This window comes from Phaethon aethereus, assembly GCF_964289735.1.
Source record: "Phaethon aethereus genome assembly, chromosome: 2".
Classification (NCBI taxonomy): domain Eukaryota; kingdom Metazoa; phylum Chordata; class Aves; order Phaethontiformes; family Phaethontidae; genus Phaethon; species Phaethon aethereus.
In genome coordinates, this window is record NC_138582.1 from 170,650,127 (window position 1) to 170,673,480 (window position 23,354).

Below are 23,354 nucleotides of genomic sequence, written 5' to 3' on the forward strand. Positions count from 1 at the left end.
ACTGCCAGCCGTAGTCCGAGAGAGGACAGCAGGGCTCCTTGGAGATGCCCCTCTCCCTCAGGCATGGTGGGATTCATGGGCTTCTGGCAAAGCGCTGGTGAGCAGCGTGTGCCGGCGAGGTGCCTCTACCTGAGAGCAACGGGATCGGCGGTGCTGGCAGAGGCAGATCCGCAGAGCCCATGCCTGAGGCTGCTGGATGGACCTTCTCAGTCGGAGTCACTTCCCTCCTGCTTTGCTGACCCGACAGCAGACGCCAGCTCCTCCTCCTGCCCTTTCAACCGCTCTCCTGCAAGTGAGAAACAGCAGTGGCTTAGCGAAAACCAGCTGTACCGGGGAACCTACGCAGCGGAGGACCTGAACTGCAGCCTCCGAGCCCACAAGCCATCCTTCCCTGCCACACAAGCCGTGCGTGCGTGTGGCCTCAGGGAAGCTACTTGGGACCGACAGCTTCCCAGACCCTTTTGGGAAGGGGATCAAGCTCCACCAGTCCCCTTCTGGCCCAAGAGCAAGGCCCAGCAAGCTCCCAGTGAGGATGGTGTAATCCCTCTGGAACAAGTGGTGACCCCACACACCATCCCCGCGGCACCACAACGCACGTATCAATTCAGCGATGGCTCTCTGCGTCCTCTTCTCCAGCTTCTCCAGTTTCTTGGCTACGTCTCGCTTCAAATCCCTGGGGAGGAGAGTGACAATGTCAGAACAAATCCTTGCCCCAGGCAGATCTGAACGCAGGGGCCACATGACACCTTTTCCAGTGGAAGAGAAACTCCTTCTGTCTCCTACGAGCACCACGGAGCGTGTGTCTGCCACCAGGGCAGCTCATGGGCAAACCAACCCAATGCCCAGACCATCCCTTGTCACTGAGGCCACCGTGGTGGCAAGCACCCCAAAGGGATCAGTGGCGTCTCGGTGTAAGCAGGAAGAGGGAGGACAGCCCTATGTCTTCTGTCTCCCTCAACAGCAGGGCAGGGTTTCTCATTTCTAGCACTTTTAACCCAACCTGGACAACCTCGAGGTGACAGTAACCCACCGCTGACACCAACCCCGCTTTCCAAGGAGCAGGGCTCGGCAGGCACTCACCAGTCTGGCTTCCTGGGGGCCAGGTTTGCCAGATCCTAGGGAGGAAGAGGAGACAGCCAGTGAGAGCTGCAGGTGAGGTTCAAGCCTGGACGCAGACAGATGCAGCCAGCACAGAGCAGCTCTGAATATATACGTACCACCTCGTCGATGATGGGCTCTGGCTTGGCGGCCTCCAGCTGGTCCTTCACCTTGTCTTCCACTAGATGGGGGAACAGGACCAGCATCAGCGCTGGGTGCAGCAGCAGGACACCAAGGGGACAGCGAAACCCACCACAGCTCTGGGTTTGATTCACAAAAGCTTTTATAAAAGCCCATTTGAACATCTTTGCCTTAAGAGCGCGGTACATACCGGTGGGTACACACGTCTTTCCACCACCCAAACCCTTTCGGAAACTCCTAAAAATCATCTGAAAATGATGTAAACCCAACAACCATTAAACGCCACGAACAGCATCGGCAGCAAGGGGTCTGCTGGGTTCAAGTCCTCTTTTCGTAAGATCTGAAGGGAGCAGCTGCTCCGCCGGTGCTTAAACTGGAATTTCACTCGCTGTGACTCATTTACAAGGCCACCGCCCGAGACACCTTGGAGGAATCAAGCTCCAGCCCAGACCTTACGTAAAGGTCTGCAGATACCGGGGATAACAGCAAAGCACGCGTGGAAAACAGCCCTCCATCCTTCAACCTGGGGGTCTGTGCAAGGAGGGGAGCACACCCCTGAGGGGTGAATTCTGCTCCAGCAATCGGATGTGCCCAAAGGCACATTTAATATCAATCCACTCCGAGTCGCAGCTCCTCTCCTCCTCCATCCCCAGCCCCTGCACGAAGTGCTCGAGGACAGACAAGCTGGTTACTCCAGACACGGGAGGTGCAGCCAGTTCCAAAGAAGGGCTAGCAGAGAGCACAAGTTTTACTGGAAACGGTGAAAACTGCTGTTCCCCGTTCCAAACCAGACGACCGGGAAGAGTCAGGGGACGTTTTAAACTTTTACAAAAGGATAAAGAAAGCACAGTGTCAGCATTCCCACCTACCAGATTTCTGCCGTGCTCCCAAAGGCAGCCTTTTTATTTAGGGCATTTTTAAAAAGATCTATTCCAGGAGGTCTCAGTATTTCAAGTTCAAGGGAACCTTTCACCTCCCTCTCAAGAGCTGCGCAGAGGTTCAGTGCTAAGAAATAGCAGACTGAACGCCCTGGACTCATGACTAATATTTGTTTAAAGGTAATTCAAACAAAAACCAGCCTGAATCTCCTTGAGAATCCTCCAGCTCCGCTCCTCTGAGTATCAACTCTTTGGTTTGGGGCTGGACTCGGTGTGCTCAGACACACCCCCCCACTGTGCGGTCCCCACGGGCGAGAGGGGATGATGAAGCAACGGGGGCCACAAGCATCACGCTCGCCGAGCGGCAGTGGGAGAGCTCCGGCGCTCCCACCACGGCTGCTCAGACATGCCAGCACCCCCCAGGGCTGCAGACGCTCATCTCCTGGGACCTGCCACCCTCACACCAGCGAGCTGCTACCAGAATACAGCCCAGTAGCTTTTCCACCTTGAGCTGGAGCGAGTAGCAAGAGAGGTTTCCCAGCCACCTCATTTTTGGAAAGAAAAGGTATAACCCACCCATTTTGCAGCATGTTGGCTGGATGCAGAGTCCTGTGCTGTTTTATTTGTCCTCCCAACCACAAGTGCTGCCTCATTCCCTCACCACAGGCACCAGCTCCACCGCTGGCAACGCTTCTGCTTTCGTGCTGCCTCATTTCACCTCCCACGCTCCCACTTACACCCACCTGAGGCTGGCTTGGCCTGGGGCACCTTCCTCTTCTTCAGCTCTTCATCTTCAGGCTCGTAGTTTCGCAGTTTCAGCTCCCTGGGGAGGAAAGGGAAGAGCACGGAGCAGTGAGACACATCCACGCTGCCCCGGACCGTGCGCTCTCGCTAGCGAGGGGCACATCTGCACCACCGGCTGCAGGCAGCGGCCAGGGGCCGGCAGGACCCGCACAGGTCAGAGAAGGCAGAGTCGGCCCGGAGCTTGGCACAATAGGGTGATCCAGAGGCAGCTAGGATCAGACTCAAGCTGCCGTGTAAAGCTCTGAACTTCAGCCCAGCTCCCTTTTAGGTCTCAACCCAGTGATAGACCCAGGATGGAAACACCAAAGATCCACAATCAGGGGAAAAAAAATGATCCCAGGAGGGTACGCGGGAAGGACAGAGAGAAAAAAAGAGTCTTTAGGGTACAAGGTGGTTACCCAGTCACCAGAGATGCTTCTGGGAGTGCTGTAAACAGGGATGCAGGTCAGCCACGTGGTGCAAATAAAGGAAGCAAATTTAGGGCTCTCGGCAAATGGGTGGTGGAGCCGGCAGCGACAGGGATGGTGACACCCGGACAACACCCAGAAGTTCACCCATCCCGTCACTTCCTTCCAGGAGAGCTCAAGAGACAGCAGTCAGTCCTCTCCCTAGCACACGCATCTCCCCGAAATTCAGATGCTAATTCCCACCCTGTTCAAGGCTCTTCTTTTTACACCTCTTCCAAATAATTTGGCCCTCAAATGGACAACCATTAGACAACCTTAGTCACGTGCACCTCCGGGGCCAATTCCTCCCCGAGGTCAAACCCTGCAAGTTTCAAGGAGAGGCATTTCCAAAACCAGAGCTCTGAAAAATCAAGCTCACGGGACCCCATCCCACCCCCGGCTGCTTACGCGTGCGTACGACATGCTCTGCGGGCTGCTGGGTCTACCTACCAGCACGCTAGCCCACAGGGCAAATTAAGTAGATTAAACTCATTTAATACCGTCGATAGGTTTAATCAGTTTAAATAGAAACCGAGGCACGGGCCGCCCGGCGATGCGCCTGCCCCAGCTGTCAGCAAAGCCTTTGGCAGCGACGAGGGTGGCTGTGCCGCTGCAGATGAGGACGCAGAGAGCCCCGATGCGAACACAGGAGAGGGGAGGAAGATCCATGGTTGAATATGACGATTTTTCCTCCCAGCAGATAGCTGGGCCACTTCCCTGCTAGACTTTACAGATGGAGAAGCACGTGAGATACAGCTCGTCCCAGGGCTTACAGTCAAAGCAAAGAGAGGCGAAACAAAGGGTAAAGAAGCTACAGCCCAAGAGAGGTGAGAAGAGGAAGGTCAGTGATCAGACAGCCACGCTCATCTGAGAAGCACAAACAAACCCCAACCTTGGAGGTCTATGGAGCAGAGAAGGATGGCCTTACCCTTCCCACGCCATCCCAGCCCCTCTCCCGCACTCGAATCCACTTGCAAAGAGTCCGACCCAACACCATGGCTGGGGCACAGAGGTGGTGGGAGCGGGTGGCTGGAGCTCGGCAAGCCCTTACGGAGATAAGTGCGAGCGGCAGACTGGAAAGCGGGGCCCGGGCAGATTAGGGGACTTGCAGACACTTCTCATGTAGTCGCGCCCAGGTCCCCCGAGCCCTTACATCGGTGCAACACCGTGAAACAGGAACAACTTCCCCAGCGCTGGGAGAAAGGATGCTTCAAGGAAACACAGGAGAGATTAGTAGGTGGCTGCAATACCTCCCCCAGGCCAAGAGCACCTTCACTCCATGCAGGCAAGCTGCTGGGCACAGTTTTAAGTGTGTTTTTATGCATACATGCCCTGGGAGGAGGGATTTATTAAATTAACCCGTACCGATCACCATCAATCCCCAGACAAAAAGGTAATTCTTTTCAGGAAGGCTGATCTTGGAGGATCAAGTGACTATTTTTTTTGCAGAAGGAGATGCCACCTCCAGGCACACAGAAATCACCGTTATTCCGTGATTTTACAGACAATCTCCACTTAACAGGATTTTGTTGCTAGCCTGGGAGGCCAGGGGAGGAAGAGGAGCAGCTAATTCATTCAGGAGGTAATAGGATGTCAGGCTGCAATGTCTAACGTCTGGCTACAGGCTGGCTCGTGCTCGCTGGAGAGGATTTATCGGACAAAGTGGCAGACCCTGCAGAGTGCCAGCTTCCAATATCTCCCAGACTCTGGTCTCCTTAGCTCACATTTTAAAAGGATTTACTTGCAGCTAAAAGGGAACCAAACACATATTTTAAAATCACCGTTTTGCACATGCAACGGGAGCCGCGGCTGCTCGGCCACAGCGAAACCAGCAGAGAGCCGAGAGGTACCTCGAACCACAAGGTTGTGCCTTGAAGCCCAAGGCACAACTTGGCAGGTCCCGCCGCAGGTAGGACGAGTGGCGGCACGGGTCTGGCAGAAGGGGAAGCAGCCGGAAGCGAAGAGGAGAAGGGCTGCGAGGCTGCGCCCAGAAGATCCCCCACGCCTGGCACCCCTGCTTTCAGATCCTTATTAATCCCAGCACAACTGCAAGCGCCAGGAGAAAACAAAGAAAAATTGATGCCTTTAATTAACCGTGCAAGGCGAGAGCAGCTCTCGCACCTGCCTCCGGTAATTCTCCGTGCCCAGCGCTCGCCGCAGCCGCCGCCTCGGGGGGCTCGGGGATTTCACCACACTCAAGCCCCAGCAGTGCCACGCTCACCAGGAGCACAAGACTCATCTCCTGCTTTTTGCATGCACGAGTACGTCTGTAAAGGCAGAGAGACAAGCAGCAGAGTGGTGCTACCCCAAGTAACTCGAAGGCAGGCAAGGGTTAAGAATATATATTTAGAAGTTTTATATATATATATATATATATATATATATATATATAAAAAAGTTGTTACCAGTCTTCCACAGAGGCGGGTTAAATAAAGTTCAGGTGCCAGCGGTTCCTCTAGCGCTGCGTTCCGAAACGACAGCCCGGTGCACTTTACAAGTGATGAATTATCCGAGTTCCCACGAAAATACACTAAAAAAACAAACCCCACCACACACCCAGAGCTAAGAACAGGCTCCGCGGCAGAACGGGCACGGGGGAGCCGGGTTCGGGAGTACAGCCCCCGGGGACGGAGAGCACGTGGTGGTGATGCACCGGCACTAACATGAGTGCTTGATGCTTCTCGGGAAGGACTGAGCACCCGGACGAGACCTGGGTTTGAACCATTTGCGCCAAGCTCATGCAGAGTCAGTGGCAAATTTTATCAGCATCTCCGTGTAAGCGATGGATGTGCCCAACCCAGAAGATCTCCTGCTCCTTGGGCACCTTGTGCAGTGTTTTCCCAAGCTTATTTCAGTCCAAACGAACTAGGATGGCTAGGGACGGAGGTGGCTATAGTCTCACAGCCGGCAGCGGGTGCGGATCTGTGCTGGAAGCTCCTAGGACTGCACCAGGATTCGGGTAGCTGCAGCAATTACAGAGGGAAGCGATGGACGCAGCCTCCCAGCATCTCCTAAAAGCCTGTCGGGGTGGCAGGTTCCCCATTTTGAGTCAGGAATGCCTCAAATCCGCTTTCCACTTGGGCCTGGAGCTCCTTGCTGGGGAAGAGGAGGAGATGTCAGCTTTCCTTCGAAGCGGGTGGGCTGGAACCGGCGCGGCACGCAGGGTATGCGCAGAATGCAAAGAGCGATCTCCATGCAAAACACAGGACGCTCAAAGCTGTCTGCGAAGTTGTTTTTTGCTTTACTCCTCCAGCCCCAAGGGTTTTATGGAGCAAACACTCTTTCTTCAACTGATGAATGGATCTTTCTAAGCCTTCTGGTGACGTGCCCACATGCTGAAGTCCTTGCATCAGGAGCACAGGGAATGGGTTTGCCAAGAAACTGCGTAAGAGCGATTTCTTCAGACGTCACAGCATCCCCACTCCCACAGTTCCTACCACAAAACAGCCACTCGGAGCTGCACCGACTCGACTGCTTCCAGAGCACCTTCCTATTTTTGCCTCTCTGAGGACAATGCTAAGGGCCAAGGAAAGCTGGCTAGGACGTCTCAAGAGAGTTTCCTCAGTGTTTCTGGAGGTGCAAGAGGCAAGCAGACCCCAGCAGGACAGCTACTAGCAGAAGGCAGGAGCCCGGCGGCGTTTGCAGACTCCACAGCTCTTCACCTCTTGGTGTCCCCAGGTTTCCAGCCCTTCACGCTCTGCGTAAAGGTCTCTTGTGCTCCTCAGCATCAGCTCTATGCTCCTGATGAAGCCAGAAAAAAAGATGCTTCCTCTGCTGCATCATCAAAACAAAGTGGTTTCAAACACCCAGATCCCAGACAACTATTTTTGAAGTGCCATGGTAGAGCCTTTCCATTTTTTGGAAGCAGTTTAGGGATCTCCTGGGTGTTCTCAACCCTATCTCAGCTATTTCAGACAATTTCTTTTCCAAAGCCCTGGAGAAATAACATCTGGTTTGAGAATTTGCTGCCCTTTGACCTTCCCGAGCTGCTCCAGAGCCCCCATTTTCAGAGCCTTCCATTTTTGCAACAGCCACTCCAACTTTCTTGAAACCAAGCATCCTGGGCAACCACTTCCACATTGCCCTTTAAAGAACAGCCAGCGCAAGAATTTTGTTTTATTTCTCTGCATTCCGAAAGATTCTCTTGCTCCTGGGTGGTCCTGTGAAGCCACACTCAAACATGTAAAGAAATCACTGCTACAGAAGATACGAGGGAGGTCGCAAACGCTTGAAGGGGTGTGGTGGACCCTCCTCTGCTCCATCATGTGCTCTGTGAGGGCAAGAAGGTTTGAAGGAACAGGGACAAGGCAGCCAACCAAGGACAGCAAAGCAGGAGACTTCAGCAGCAGCCCAGGAGGTTTGGGGCCCAAGCTGGAGGAAGCCCATGCTGGGCTCTGGCCGAGTCACTGAAGAACCTGAAAGAAGTGGAAATGCTGGGTGAAGGTCTCCCCTGGGGCAGCACGCAGTTGACTCTTCAGCGGCAGCAAACACTTCTCCTCAAAGTGCCTCTTCCCTTCTCTATTTCCAGTTACAAATCACATAGCAGAAGTCATTTTCAAGATTTTTCTACAAGTCCCCTGAATTTTTGTGCGAGGGAAAATTCATTGTATTTATCAGTTTAACCAACTGACAAACCTACTCTCCTTCCTACAATCTGCAGACCCCACGGAAAGAACTAAATTAAGAGCATTTGGGCAGAGATTTCAGGCTCAGATTCTTGTACCCTCTTTGCTCCCCTTGGTCACCCCCACCGCTGACCCACTGCACTTCTCTGCAGAGTCACCTACAGGGCGCTGCGTGATCACCCATGGGTGCTGAGGGAACGCTACAGCAGCATCACCCTTCGGGGGCACTGCGAGACTCGCTATACAACACCCATCAATCCTGGTACAGATTTAATTCCACAACCCTCTTTTTTCGCACTTTTTTCCCTACCCAGCCTGTCCCCTTGCAGGCAGCTTTGACATCTGGGTGCACCACCTCCTGCTGCAGCGTCCCTAGAGGCTGGGCTGGCTCAAAAGCAAGGTCTGTACATCTCCAGGCTGCCTCATTGCACACTGTGACCTTCCCAGCAACCAAGATGCACATCGAGGCGATCTGCATCCGTTCCCACCTAGAAACCACGAAATGGCTTTCATGTCATGGACCACGCTAGTCAGGGCTCTCCTCACACCCTCTTGCAGGGGGATAGAGATGTTTCTAAGATCAAGAGGACAAGTTGCTGCCCTCGTTCCTGGATTCCTTGCCCGAGGCAGAAAAGGAACAAGCAACAAGCAGAGGCAGAGACCCATCAGCACCCACCCTCCGAGGAGCAATCTCTCTTTGCTGGGAGAGGGCTGCTCCTGCTCAAACAGCCGAGCGTGCTGGAGCACATCCTCCTCCCTGAGCAGCTGCCAAAAGGCACTCGAGGAATGCCAAAAAAACAAACACCTCTATTACACCATGAAGCCCCCAAAACTTGCCGAGGCAGCTGGTTTCTCAGGAAACGCTTCTTAGGGGAGCACGGACAGGGAGAGACGCATCTCTGGGTGTTGCAGGAGGGCTAAAAGAGAAGCTCTTCAAACGCAGGCAGGTTCCACAAGGCCATCTGGCCCCCCACGCTGCTTTACCAGGCAGCCGAGCGCTTTCCAGGTAGATACAAGCAACTTCAACATCAGTAAATACAACGGGGAGCACACCCCGACTCAACCTGCAGCGCAGGACCCAGCCTGGTGATGCAGCCCAGGAGCTGGCTGAGGTGCAGACCCTGACCCTGCCTGCAGCACCCAGCCATGCTGGTGCGAGAGCATGCTTGGCCCACGCCCTTACGGGGCTTCTCCAGCTTCTTCAGCTGATGGTGGGTCAGAAACAACCCGCCACCCTTGATGCTCAAGACAAAAAGAGGCCCTGAAGGTACCACGGTAGCATCTGGATGGCCACAGGACCTCAACATCTTCCTGGCCGGCCTCAAAACAGTGCCAAGCACGACTTTGCTGCAGCTCTGCACTTCAATCACCACGCTGAGATCCAGCCTCAGCACAGAGCCAGCACAAGGTCTGTGAACAAAAAGGCGCTCCAGGTAAGCTCAGGGGTACGTACAGCCTTGTCCCCGCACCACACCGAGCGGTCTCCCACAGGCAGGCCAAGATGGAGGTCTAAAGCACCCAAAATTCAACACCCAAAATGTGTTCCCAGCAACAACTACTGAAAAGAGAGTGGACTGTTGGGAAGATGCTGGGAACTCGTAGCCAAGGGTTGGGTAGGAGGGACCAGAGTTTCACCTTTGGCTGCATCACCCTTGTATCCTGCTGCTGGGATCCAAGGCAGAGCCAGGATCACCAGGCACCCGTTGAACACATCGACAGCCTCTGTTAGGGGGGTGCAGCCAGGTTTCAGACCTGCTGAAGCTCCACGGGTTCCTCCCTGTGAAAGCAGATCATGTCCCAGATATCTCCTCCCGCATGAGACGGGCACAGCTCTAACCGGAGGGAAGGTCCACAGCACCCTCACAGCTCTGGAGGGGAGAAGGGCTCTGCAGTGCAACAAAATGGAGATAAGCATCTTCAAGAGGGAGCCTAGATCCTGCCAGCTCCGAAATCTCCTCACCTAGTACCCCACCGGTTACCACCCAGCCTTCCGAACGCCTGTTCTCCCTTCTCCAGCGCTCAGCAGAAAGCTACAGCCTTGCCCCTGCCCACGTCCTCGTGCGGCGGGCCAAGCGCTCCCCCAGCGCAGGGGACGCGCTCGGGTCGCTGGAGATGTGGGGCAGTGACGGAGCCCCGCTCACTGCACCGTGTCCATCAGGACAAGCCACCCGTGGTAACAGGCTCAGCTGTCCACGCAGATGTCGATCAAGTATTCCACGTGTGCCAAGCTCAGCCTACATAAATACTGCTGTCTCCCACATTTGATTATCTTATTTTTTTATTCTTTTCCTTTTAAACGCTTCATTAAGTTCTCCATGCTCCAGGATGTAAGGAAGCACGTCCGCACAGCAGCGATCCCTGCTACTGCCTTGGCTGTCCTGTCAAGCTAAAGCCAACACTGAGCAGACTCGCTGCTGTATTTTCTTGTGCAGAGATTAAAAAAAAAAAAAAAGTGGTTTTGACCTGCCCTGTGACATTCTTCCCACGGAGAGGGGAGAGATGGCGTCTCCCAACCCCTGCCTCCCCCAGCTCCTCCCAGAAATTCATCCCTGCAAGTGGCACAGCACAGAGCTGTAATTTTAAAGGATGACTAAGTGTCGAAACACCAGCAGCTGATTAACAGCAGCTCACTGAAGCTTAATTTCTAGTCAAGTTGATGAGTTGAAGCTATTTTTTTTTTCCCCCCTTCCCTCTCCAAGCCCTACCTTGGACTTTTATTTACACTTTTAACATCCCTGATGGGCTCCACTTGCAGAACTGCAGCCCACCTTCAAAACTCAACGCCTCTCCACTCCCCGCGGGGCGGCAATGCCAGTCTCCAGCCAGCCGTGGCTTTACGCAGCGCTCGCCTTGCAGGTCCCCGCGCCCCAAACCGCCTGCTTTTCCCCCCGGGAACCGGGCGGAAGGGCCAAAGTCCACCCACACCCTGTTCCTTGCAAAGGCGGATCGCAGGCTGCACCGTGGCGGGAGGTGTTTCCTGGTCAGCGGGCTAAGCATAACTGGTAAAATAAAAAAAAAATTAAAAAAAAAAAACAAACCAACCCTGAGCTCTTTGCAGTTACAGATACAAACTCCCCTGAGAGCTCAGATCAGAGATAGCCTGAGCTGAAATTGTTGCAAGTGTATCGGGGTTTTCGCGGAGGGCTTCGTCAGCACTTGTTCTTGCGGTGGTAGCTTGCAGCGTGAAAGATAAAAAACAAGGAACAAAGAAAGAAAAAAGAAAAAAAAGGGGGGGTGGGGAGATTTGAGTCGATCTGGAAAAAAAAAAAAAAAAACACCAAAAAAACAGGAAGCTGCCAAAAAGCGTGCCGTCACACAGGCAGCGAGAAAATATTAGTAAAGCCGGCGCCTGGCGGTCGTCCCTCCTATGGGGTATAAAGGACGGTCTCGGCTGCGGGAGGTGCAGCGGCGCGGCTGCGGGAGGAACTGGCCTGCAGGGAAAGCCCCGGGATGCTCTTCACTTTTTTGGGGCGGTCAGCGCACCTAAACTCCACATCGAGGCCACAGGATTATTTACTGACCCGCTCCCCACGTCGCGCTCTCGGTGGTTTTCAGCTGCAGAAAGCAGCACAGCTCTCGAGACGCTTGTTCGGGGCGACGGAGAGGTTTGCAGCGAAGGCAGATTTCAGTTACCAAGAACCCCTCATTTCTCAAATTCAGGGTAAACGCCAGCAAACTATCTCCGCTTACCTTTTGCCACCAGCCAACGGGGCATCAGTGCACAGCAGTTCCCTTTTTCAAAAGGCTGAGAAAGTTCAGCTACGCTATTGGGAAATTAAAATCGAAGATGAGACCAAGTTATCGGCTTGTCAGCCTTCTAGATCTTGTTAAAAACACACGTCCAATTCCGGCGACAGAAAAAAGGACATTCAACAAGCAAAGCAAAAACCGAGAATCATCTCAGCCAAATTTGTGATTCAAACATTTCCTGCAGAGCAGATCTTGTTCTAATTTGCCTTGCAAAGTTATGTTTGGATCCCGACAAAATATGCTGTAGTTGGATAAGTGGACAAAGAGCTACAGTCTCCTGCAGGAAAATGGAGCTGGAAAGCAAATTTTTTGCCCCAAAAGCTGCCTCCCCCAAGAGATCGCTCCCACGTGTTTCAGGAGAAGCCCTGTGGCCACATTTGCAGGGACTTTCACGCATCAGCACAAAGCTGGCTGGAGACAGGAGCTCCTACTCAACACCTTTCCTCTCCACTCCAACCCCAGGGAAGCCTCAAAGGCATCGCCCACAGGCAGGGAAGGCTTTTTGCCGAACCTGCCACAGGATGAGAGCTCACGAGCAAGTGCTCGTGGAAAATGTGATTTACCAACTTGACAGCAGTGACGCCAAAGACTTGGTATGAAACCGCATCACCTCTCGCACGCTCCAAGCTGCTCAGCAGTGGTTAGTAAGAAGCAATCCCCAGCCTGAAACTCAGTTGGAGTAGGAAAAAAGATCTATTTCCCCCTCCCCCCCAGATATCACAGAATCATTAAGGTTGGAAAAGACCTTTAAGATCATCAAGTCCATCAACCCAATACCACCATGGCCACTAAACCATGCCCTGAAATGCCACATCCACACGTTTTTGAATGCCTCCAGTGATGGTGACTCCACCACCTCCCCGTGCAGCCTGTGCCAATGCCTGACCACTCTCTCAGTACAGAAATTTCCCCCAACACCCAATCTAAACCTCCCCCGGCGCAACTTGAGGCCGTTTCCTCTTGTTCTGTCGCTGGTTACTTGGGAGAAGAGACCAACCCCCACCTCACCACAACCCCCTTTCAGGCAGTTGCAGAGAGCGATGAGGGCTCCCCTCAGCCTCCTCTTCTCCAGACTGAACACCCCCAGTTCCCTCAGCCACTCCCCATCAGACTTGTGCTCCAGAACCCTCCCCAGCTCCGTTGCCCTTCTCTGGACACGCTCCAGCACCTCAACATCCTACTTGGAGTGAGAGGCCCAAAAAAGATCTAGCAGACCAATTCAGAATTCCAGTCTGGGAGCAGCAGCACATCGCCGCCAGCCCAACACCGGCTCATCGTGTGGTAAAGGCAGCCCAGGCCTGATGGCCCTCGTCAAGCAGGCCACCGGGCGCCGTGTCGCCATACACGCAGCGTATCGAGTGGCAGGGCTGGAAAGCAAGGTTTATTCATTATTCATCATCATTTTCAAGATCTCTAGCTCCCTTTTCAGCTTCAGCCCAGACGTTGTGCCTCTTCCAGCACAACACCTACAAAGAAAGTTCAGCCTTAGTCATGGTTCTCAAGCAGCACTCCCAGCCCCAAATCCAGGCGGGCTATTCTCCAGAAGCGATGCATTCTCTGCCGGGAGTCAGCTCCAAGAAGCAGCAAGGATTTTGCTCTACTTTCTCAGCACAGCGCACGTGCTCATCTGCAGCACCATCTCTGATGCATGCCTCCCACAGAGGAGGTTTCTAGCCGGTGAAGTGATGAGAAAAGGTCAGATCCTACATCTTTAAACCAAATTTCACCCCCCTGTCTTCTCCAAAGGAGAACTGACGGTGTTTTTACCGGCAGGAAACCGACTACACAGTCAGCTGGTCCTGCCAGGAACGACACCCTGCCTCAGTTGGTTTTGTGCTCACATTTTCCGGTGACAAGAGAGAACAGCGGTGGGCCGCAGATAAACAGCCACGTGTACCCCGTGCGCCTCCGTTCATGGGAAAAAAAAAATTAAATCCACATTTAAAAATGGCACACGTGCAGGGGACAGAGATGCAGCAATGGCTGTTGAGTTCAAGGGAGCCTAAATGCTCCCAACACCTCTGATGGCACCACCTTGCCCTCGCTACCCCCAGAAACGCTGCAAGTCAGCCCCAGGCTTTTCCTCTTTATTCCCCCACCTCAGATCATTTACACTGTGAGATCAAATTCACACTTTAAAAAAATAAATAAATAAATTGCATGTTAGAAGCCAAGGAAAGATCCTAATTAGCAAACACGAGAGCAGCTTCTGAACAATACATACAAGAGAGACAAGTGGGAATAAATAAATAATTACTTGTGCTTGATGGTCTCCTCTTCGTCATCTTCTCTAAGCTGCTTGTTCTCGCGTTCGCCGCCGTCCTTATTCTGAAAGGAGAAGTTGATCTGTCAGGCTTTGGCTTCTCTGGAAATGCCGGAGAGCAAACAGCAGCCCAGCAACCCCCCGGAGGGCACAGGGCAAGCAGCAAGGCGCAGTTTGAAATGCCTTTTAAATTACGACACCTTTAAATTAAGCCTGTTTTCCTTTTTCTCCCTTTAGTATTCTGCTTGTACAGAGAGCACGATAAACAAATGTAAGAACAGGCAAGGATAATTTAATTTCCCTCTCGGAGGTAATCACGCCACTCAGCGCTGATACCCCCTTATGACTGGTAACTGCATCGATTCAGAGAGCAAACAGCGAGCTGCAATCAAAAACACAGCTCGGAAACCTCGTCCCGTGTCTGAATCGCCTCCCCGCGTTAAATGGCGCAGCGAAAGGAGATGGGGGCACGAGCAAAACAGCGGCCAGCCAGCAGCCGAGCGTACCCTCACCACGCCACTGCGGCAGGGGCCCGAAGGCAAATCCCGCACGCCCCGATCCAGAAGAAAGGCTGGATATTACTGCGTCGGTGAAAGGGAACTACAGGCAGACAGAGGAGAGGATAAAAGGGAGCAAGCCCGCGCTCGGCTGGCCCGCGGCGCCGCAGATCCCCGCAAAAGCCCAGGGAGCACACGCCAGCAGGCTTCGCCCAGGTCCCGCGCCTTTCCCTTAAGTAATCGTTTCGGACGTTCTAACGGGTTGTGAAACGAGCCGGCAGAAACCAAACAGCAAGCAGCACAACAGAGGGTCCCACTTCGCTCCAGAGCCACCGTGCAGTAACAGAAAACAGATTTCTCTTCAACAGGGTGTTGCAGTATTGCGAAGAGGCTCATTTTGCATCATCCAGATACTGGCACTAACGGCCTATTAGTCGAGTTAGCAATTATATTTATTATCCGGACAGGCACAGAACATTAACAATAATGAGCTGGAAAGGGTTTTCTTTGCTTCTCACACTGATTAACTAATTTCATTCAACCGCTGAACAAAGTACGCTCCGCGACAAGCACATCTGCCCTTTTGCAGAGTATATTGTGACGGCAAACGCAGTGAATGAAAGACTTCCTTGAAAGCTGTTGCTTTTCTGATTGAACTCCCCCGTCACCCTCCAAATGAAAAGCAAAATGTGGCAGCTCCAGCAGACAGCACATTAAGTCTTTATTTCCTTGAGCGTGGCCAGTTCCAGAAGGAGTATTACCCAAGTCACCTGGTAATAAACACACAACATTTGTAGTATCTGGCTACGATTCACGTCGCCACAAACGCACAGGGCCTGTTGTGCCAACATTCACCTCTGCCTTCAACAGAACAGCTGAGAGACCAGAGAAATTATTTTCAAGAAATTTCCTTTCATCGCACCGCAAAGGTTACCGGTCCTTTTCACCCAGTTCAAAGAGACGAAGCCCTCAAGGTCAGTCTGCTCAAAGTCTTTTTTTTCAACCCTGAAATAAGTTCACATTCCCCTCTGGAAAATTGCAAGCAAAAATTGGTTATAACCAGAACACGACCAACATCACTTTCAGATCAGAAATTACTTTGATTAGTTACTTGCTCTGTTAAAAGCTTCACTGGAGAGTTCAGACACCTAATACCAACTTCAGGATACCAAAATTACTTACCAGCTAAAGTTATCCCTAACCTCTGAAAGGACCAGAAAGGTTTCCCTAGTCAAAAACTTACTTATCACCTGTATCTTGACTATACGAACTTTAAAACTGTATTCTGCGACCTGGGTTAAAAATTAGATTACATGCAAACAGGGAGACAAGCCAGAAAACAGCTCAGTTCTGGTTTAGGCTCATCAGTGACTGGAGTTGTTCAGGTTCAGGTCCTGACCAAAGGGCAAGAAAAATGGTCCTGTCTTTTTAGAAAGGAAAAAAAAAAAGAATAATTATTCCTAAAAAAACAGTATTTAGTTCACTTTTAACTCCCTGTTTGTAATTTTATTTTTAAGTCCACAGTAGCCTTATGATACTCGCATGGACATTTCTTCTTGTTCAATAAAGACCACGAGCTTGGCCGGGTAAGAGCACACGCAGCCTGCGGTAACTTTCTGGTGTGAGATTAGTGCTAGGAAATCTTCAGACATCTTTCAGTCCACATTATTTATAGTTGCGGGAAGTACCTTCTTGCATTCTAAGTCCTTTCTCATTCCTTTCGTCTCTTCGTACTTCTAGTGCACGCGCACAGAGCCTGCATTCCCCTCATTCTTGCTAGAGTTTTATCCGGGAGGGCTACAAGCAGGTTCAGAAATCCTAAAGAGATATTTGGCAAAAATATTCATGTCAAGCCGTGGCTGTTCTTCCCACTGCAAGCCTGCACTCTTTGCAGCGCTGCAAATCTCCTCTCTCCCCGGTATGCTGAAATAATTCCATACTGAAACCCTACCACTCTTTCAGAGCTTGCCCAATTCCCCAATTCCAGTTTATTCCCCATTACGAGCCAAATATTTTCTAAAGGCCTGGTGATATTCCCAGAAAAATCAAGCACATCACCAGCAAATGCAACTTAGAATCATAGAATCGTTAAGGTTGGAAAAGACCTTTAAGATCATCAAGTCCAACCATCAACCCAACACCACCATGCCCACTAACCCATGTCCCCAAGGGCCACGTCTACACGTTTTTTGAACACCTCCAGTGATGGTGACTCCACCACCTCCCCGGGCAGCCTGTGCCAATGCCTGACCACTCTCTCAGTACAGAAATTTCCCCCAACACCCAATCTAAACCTCCCCCGGCGCAACTTGAGGCCGTTTCCTCTCGTCCTGTCGCTGGTTACTTGGGAGAAGAGACCAACCCCCACCTCACCACAACCCCCTTTCAGGCAGTTGCAGAGAGCGATGAGGGCTCCCCTCAGCCTCCTCTTCTCCAGACTGAACACCCCCAGTTCCCTCGGCCGCTCCCCATCAGACTTGTGCTCCAGACCCCTCCCCAGCTCCGTCACCCTTCTCTGGACACGCTCCAGCACCTCAACATCTTTCTTGTAGTGAGGGGCCCAACACTGAACACAGGATTCGAGGTGCAGCCTCACCGGGGCCGAGTCCAGGGGCACGATCCCTGCCCTAACTTCATGCAACAAGTCCCGTAGTGCCTTCAGCCAGGGACTTTTCCTCTTCTGAAGCTCTCCTCGTAGCACCTTCTCGGACGATGTGGAGCAGGCGCGCTACCCTTTGGCAACGTGAGAACGGGTGCGGGACTCTCCCTGGGGATGTCCTGAGCTGGAAAGGATGAGACATGGTCCCTCTCGTACTACAGCAGAAGGGAGTTCGGGATAATGAGGACTGCAGCACGGTTCAAGGAGACGGCGTAACTGCACGTAATCCTTTCCAGCCTGCTCGTCACCACCACGAATGCCCTCTAAATTATACCAAATTTATACTAAATATATATGCCATCAGCCGCCACTAATCAGGGGCCACCAGACAGATCAGCATGCAAATGGAACACAAAGGAGGTCTGAAACGGATGTCTGAGGTCAGCCCCCCCCCGCCCCAGCAAGAGAAATTAATGCTGGTTCCCCGGTTGCAAAACAGTCTGCGAAGGCGATTTCGGTTTCATTAGCAGAGTGACAAAAACCCCCAGCCACAGGGCACGTGGCGAAGAGGCCGTAAACCTCCAGCAGCGTGGGGGACAGCCGCGGCTCCACAAAGAGGCGGCTCCTCAGTGACTCTACAAAAAGAAAAGGAAAATAAAGGGTGGGGGGAGGTTTCTAAAGCAATCTGATGGATGCAGCAGAGAAGGATCGCTGCTCCTCTTCCGACTGCCGAGCTTTTTGTTGGCATTCCCAGCCAGGTCGGGCTGCCTTCCCCCCGCACACGCTCCCTACCCACAGCTCACCACGAGGCCTTCCTGCGCTGCCCTGAGTCCAGGTGAGCAACGGCAAAGCTCTAAGACGAGAGCGGGTTAACTCCAGATGCCGTGTGGACGGAGCCACCGCGGGTTTCTAAATACCGCTATAAACTGCAGCTGATGCAAGGCGCTTCCCGAGGGTTTCACGCTGGAGCCGGCAGCAAGCAGTGTGCATGGCTAACAGCACCCAGCCAGGCTTTGGAGACGCTCTCTGCTTTCCACGCTGCCTCATGCAAAATACCGGGGTTTCCCGCTGTGTGAGAAAGCTGAACTTCCAATTACTCCGGCAGAAAGAGGCAATTAAAGTGTCTGCAGCCTCAGAGACGGGCTGTAGGCAGCGGCAGCAGGAGGCGGATCGGAAAGGACCGATGCGCTGGTGGCAGCGGCTTGACCTGTGTCTCCCCTTAGGCAGAGATCGTTCCTCCTCCCCGAGCACCAGGGCTGCACCCCATCCTTGGCCACCCCGTAGCTCTGGCTAGTGACGGGAAAGCTTTAGCGTTGCAAGCTTTACCCGCATTCCCCGCGCTCTCCAGGCAGTTACTCGCAGCATACTCTGAGTATTATATTCAAAACTAACACTTAACATTTTCAGCCTGCACAAATACAGCCAAATTCTTCAGGGAACGCCTATCAGAAATGAACACAGAGCTGGGGCAGAAGTGCCGCACGATGCTACAGTCCTGACGTGCGGGCACAGCATCGTCTGCAGGCGGGCTGTGCGCGCTCGTCCGCTTCAGCGCGACGGCAGCCAGAGCAGCTCGCGCTGCATCCATCAGCGCTATAAATCAAGCGGGCTAAGATACGAAGCCTCCTCATTCACAGCAACTTGCCCGAGCGTAGCGGAGATGGTGGTATTCGGAGAGCCATTAATATCTAGACAGAAAGGGGGGAAATAGCGTTCCCTTGATATTCTGCTTAGGGCAGAAGTGGATGACCAAGTGCCCTTGCGAAGAGAAGCAATTGAGCCTCGCAACCAACATCTCCTTCCTCCTGCGCACAACCAGCCGTGCGGGCAACGGCCGCGCGACGGTGGAGGAGCTTCCCTCTCCAGCTACTCCTGCAGTGGCAGAACCCGAAACCACACGCCAGACAGGGAGCCTGCGGCGAGGATGCTGGGCCTCCTTGGGAGCAAAGGGCTGTAAGAAAGGCAGATCCCGTTACCGTGATCATTTATTGATACAGAGATGGCCTCTCAAACACGCGACTTATCTTACAGCTCCATGTTTTCAACTGCCCCATCTCTCTCCTCTTTCTTCTCTGCCCATACTGGATTTACTCGATCCCTCAGGACCTTGACACAGCAGCGATGTCTTGGGATTCTCTGCTTTGCTCCCAGTTTTTGTCTTAAGATTTGCTCCTTCATCACCTCCTTCAAGTATTTCTCTTCAACAGTTGCATCACAACTTTCATTTCTTAACTCAGGAAAAGGAAGTATTCCTCCCCAAAACAGTGACTATCCTAATTACCGGTTCGTCCTTCAAGTGTTTTAATGCATTTCCCTTTGCTTGCTGGTGGTCACTTCCCACACGTGCGCAGCAGCAGTTCAGCTCTCACTACTTCTCAGTTCAACTTCATTTTCTCACATTTCAAACCTAAGGCCACAAAGGGAGCCAAAAATAACCCCTCTGCCGTTCCACCCTCACTCTAGCGATTCCTCTTTTCAAGGCACCCCGCAGTGAGGTGTTTATTATTAGCTGGAAGTCGTAAGAGTGGAGACACACACACAAGTCTACAAGACTGTTCACCAACCGCCTGCAAACAAAGTCATTCCCATCCTTCAGTCTCTGGAAGAAGACACTCCAAAGATAAATTCCCAACATTAAAAAGGTTGCTGGCTTATAGTCTCCTACCTATTTTAATTCGCAGACGTCGCAACTGGCAACCCTTGGCTCATAGCTACCCATGTAAAGACTTCTGTTCCACTGATACACGCTCTTCACAAAGAGGTCTGAGATGAGAAGAGTCTAACCCGCTGCCTGTTCAAGGTGTAAATCCAAGATTTGCATCGGGTTGTTCAAAGAAGGGCGTCAGCTGCCTCTCTGCAACATCCACAAGGCCCGTAGCAAGCTTTACATGGGATCAGTAGACAGCTTGCGATCCTAGCTGAACATATGTGGGGAACTGGGTGATGCCTACAAGGTTCAGAACCTGGGCCCTGCAAACCTAAGATGTAAACCACATTATTGAGTCAGGATTCATTGCATTAGTTTGCTTTCCTCCTAGCCAGCACCAGGCAGACAGAAAAATATATCTGACAGTTCAATATTCAGAGATGGATAGTGACAACTTGGTAAAAACCCTCTGTAAGCACGGCCAAGCATTTACATGTACCAGGAGGGCAGTGAAGATGATGACTTCTGGGTCGTTACTGGGGAAGATGAGTCCATCTCCTGTCACCACCCACAACCTACAGTCCTGCCAGGCAGAAGTTTTAATTGGCCTGCTGAAGAACAATTGGATTTTATTGAGCTACCACTGCAAAATATCAGGCTCCTCCAGCGTTTTGGGGAAAGCACCAGATTTCATGTTCTACCACTTCCCAGACTTCAGGCAGGTCGTATCACAAAGCAGGAGGTAAGGCTTGATAATCAGCAGAGAGGAATGCAGTCGCAGAAGGCATTTCTATCATCTCCTCTCCTGGCGTACAGCCCAACTTTGCATATGAAATTACAAAACACGAGGACTTATTTTACCTGCAGTAAAGCGAACTCTCCAACCCATCACGCGCTTCCTGGCGTGTGGAGCAGGTCTTGTCTACCTGCAAGAAGCATCTGCTCCGGGGAATACAACATTTTGAGGAATGTGAAACCTTCCTCTGGGCTTCAGCATATTATCATGATTTTTCCTTGCTGGTAGGAGCCTGCCCAGCTGTTTGGTGCCTTCCACTGTAATAACAAGGGAAGCAGCTCACTTTGCATCGCCTTCAAAGATTTAATGCCAAAAGGGATGTTTAAATCACCTCACCTGACTTTTAAAATGCTTCTGATCTGGGAAGTCTCAGCCAGTTATGCCTACGCTGTGGCAATTCACATCCAAGTAAGGCATCTGTTCCAAGGAAAGGGAAAGGACACAACCTTGTCCTGAAGACAGCAGATGGAGGAGCCACTCTGATCTTCAGCAGCATCGCCTGAAGCCCGTACAATGCCATAGGTCTTTCCCATTGTTGGTTCCTGTCATCACTCACTTCCAAAGCGCATTTTGTACCCGATACGTTTAAAGGGTGCAAACACTTGTGCACTATGATCAAGGACACTTCTCAAATCTTTCTAAACCAACCCGTATCAAATGTGGTTCTCTCTGTTCCTATCAGTCCCATCACTGACTTCTTAAGATGTCTCCAAACACTGCTCCACGTGAACCAGGGCAATACGGAGGGAACACCTCATACACGAACCCAAGAACCAGCATCCTTCTCAACACTGCTGGTTTCCTGGAGATAAATCCATTTTATGGATAAGCACTGTACTATCCTCACACAGCTGTAGAGAGCACACTGCAACTCCTTTTTGCTCAAAAGGGCTCATACTCGATACAAACAGCCAACGTACACTACTCACAGAATCACAGAATCATTAAGGTTGGAAAAGACCAAGATCATCAAGTCCAACCATCAACCCAACACCACCATGCCCACTAAACCATGTCCCCAAGGGCCACGTCTACACGTTTTTTGAACACCTCCAGTGATGGTGACTCCACCACCTCCCCGGGCAGCCTGTACCAATGCCTGACCACTCTCTCAGTACAGAAATTTCCCCCAACACCCAATCTAAACCTCCCCCGGCGCAACTTGAGGCCGTTTCCTCTCGTCCTATCGCTTGTTACTTGGGAGAAGAGACCAACCCCCACCTCACCACAACCCCCTTTCAGGTAGTTGTAGAGTGCGATGAGGGCTCCCCTCAGCCTCCTCTTCTCCAGACTGAACACCCCCAGTTCCCAGTATTCGGACCTCACCAGCCTTCAGCCAGTCAGCTGTCATTAAGCCAGCAGAAAATTCATACATATTTCCAAATGCCTAATGGAAATACTGGGTGCACAGGCCCCAAAAAACAACACTTCTACTGGATGACGATCCCCCATCAACAGCTATTAAGCTATCGATTGTCCATTTCAGAGCTCTAATTTTTAACCAGTGTGTTGTGCAATACTTACCCTTCACTAAATCCAATTTACAAAAATGACACTCCCATTTTCTCACTCTGTTAAAAGAAGTGCAAATCGGGCTTTTCATCATTCTGCTCCACACCAATGGCAGTCGAACTGGCTTCACCCAAGTTACCCTTCTTGGCTTTATTTTTAAATAGTGGTGTTTTAATAGCACTTTTCCAGTCCTTTGGAATTTAGCCGGTATTCAGAAAAGATTTAAATCAAAATGCAGCAGGCTAACAATCTCTTTGGCTGATTATTTTAGGATTCCTAGGTGCAAATTACTCACAACTGCTGATTTTAAGTGGTTTTGCTAGATGTCTAATAGCCTCTCATCACCGTTGGTCTGGAAAGCAGCTCATAATTCCCCTGTGACACAAGTGTGTCACTTAACTCCTTCCCAAATACACTTTATAAACTGAATCTTATATTTGTTCCCTTCTCTCCACCGTCTCTTAAAAACGTCTCTCTGCAGAATTGCTTCCCCCTCTAATCAGGGTTGGCCTTTACCCAAAGTTACAATAACCAAATTGCCGTGTTTGATATCCGCCTAAATCTTCCAACCTGCATTTCCATTCCACCCCAGCTTCAGCAGAGCTGCTTTTTCAAATCCCCCAGCCTACTCAGTTGGCCCTGCATGCCCATATGAAATGCAACCCAGCCAATGCTAGCCATCCCCTGGCAACCCCTATAAGTCAACAAAATGACCCAACAGCTTCTCCTCTTCCCAGGAACTAATACCGTTGTATTTTCCTTGGGGATTGACCAGAATACTAAAGATCTCCTTATCTTTCATTTAAGGCTTAGAGGATGGTCATGTTACCAGTCAAGTGCTTCTTTGGCACAAATAACCGTCTCTTTTTGAGGAGTTAAAAAGAGGTCAGTGCTGGAACAAAGCAAGTTTGATCTCTCAAGCTATTCTCTGCCAGCCAAGCTGTAGCTGCTCCTATTCCCAATTACCAGCTGCCGAGAGCCAGCCCCGGGGAGCCTGTGCAAGGCAAAGAGCTAGCGTTCAAATCAGCAAGAAAAGCAGCCCCAGACAACAGCCCATCCTTCTATCTCTGAAAATTGGGAAGCTCGCAGGTCATATAATCTGATTTTGCACACATCAAGCAGACAACTTCATCCAGGTAACGAGCATTCATCTTGTTTGGTGGTAACGTTCACCCTTTTCCTCGGAATTTCTTTGTACTGAAGCATACGTGGCAGGTCAGCTACGAGGTGAGGACAGAGTTATGGTGTCTTGGTCGGGCATGGCACATACTAGTACTTTTTGCTTCGTGCTTGGCTGA

General features: G+C 51.6%; 1 protein-coding gene across 1 annotated transcript in view; it reads right to left on the bottom strand.

Moving 5' to 3' along the window:
* Positions 1–206: 206 nt before the first annotated feature.
* CCDC12 (coiled-coil domain containing 12) overlaps positions 207–23,354 on the bottom strand; it is a gene marked incomplete at both ends in the record, with an annotated part of 40,790 nt that continues 17,642 nt past the window's right edge. The window contains 6 exons of the mRNA XM_081996728.1: positions 207–286; positions 597–673; positions 1,081–1,115; positions 1,218–1,279; positions 2,861–2,940; positions 14,000–14,070. Coding sequence (XP_081852854.1) covers positions 207–286; positions 597–673; positions 1,081–1,115; positions 1,218–1,279; positions 2,861–2,940; positions 14,000–14,070 — 405 coding nt within the window. The remainder of the gene's footprint in view (positions 287–596; positions 674–1,080; positions 1,116–1,217; positions 1,280–2,860; positions 2,941–13,999; positions 14,071–23,354) is intronic.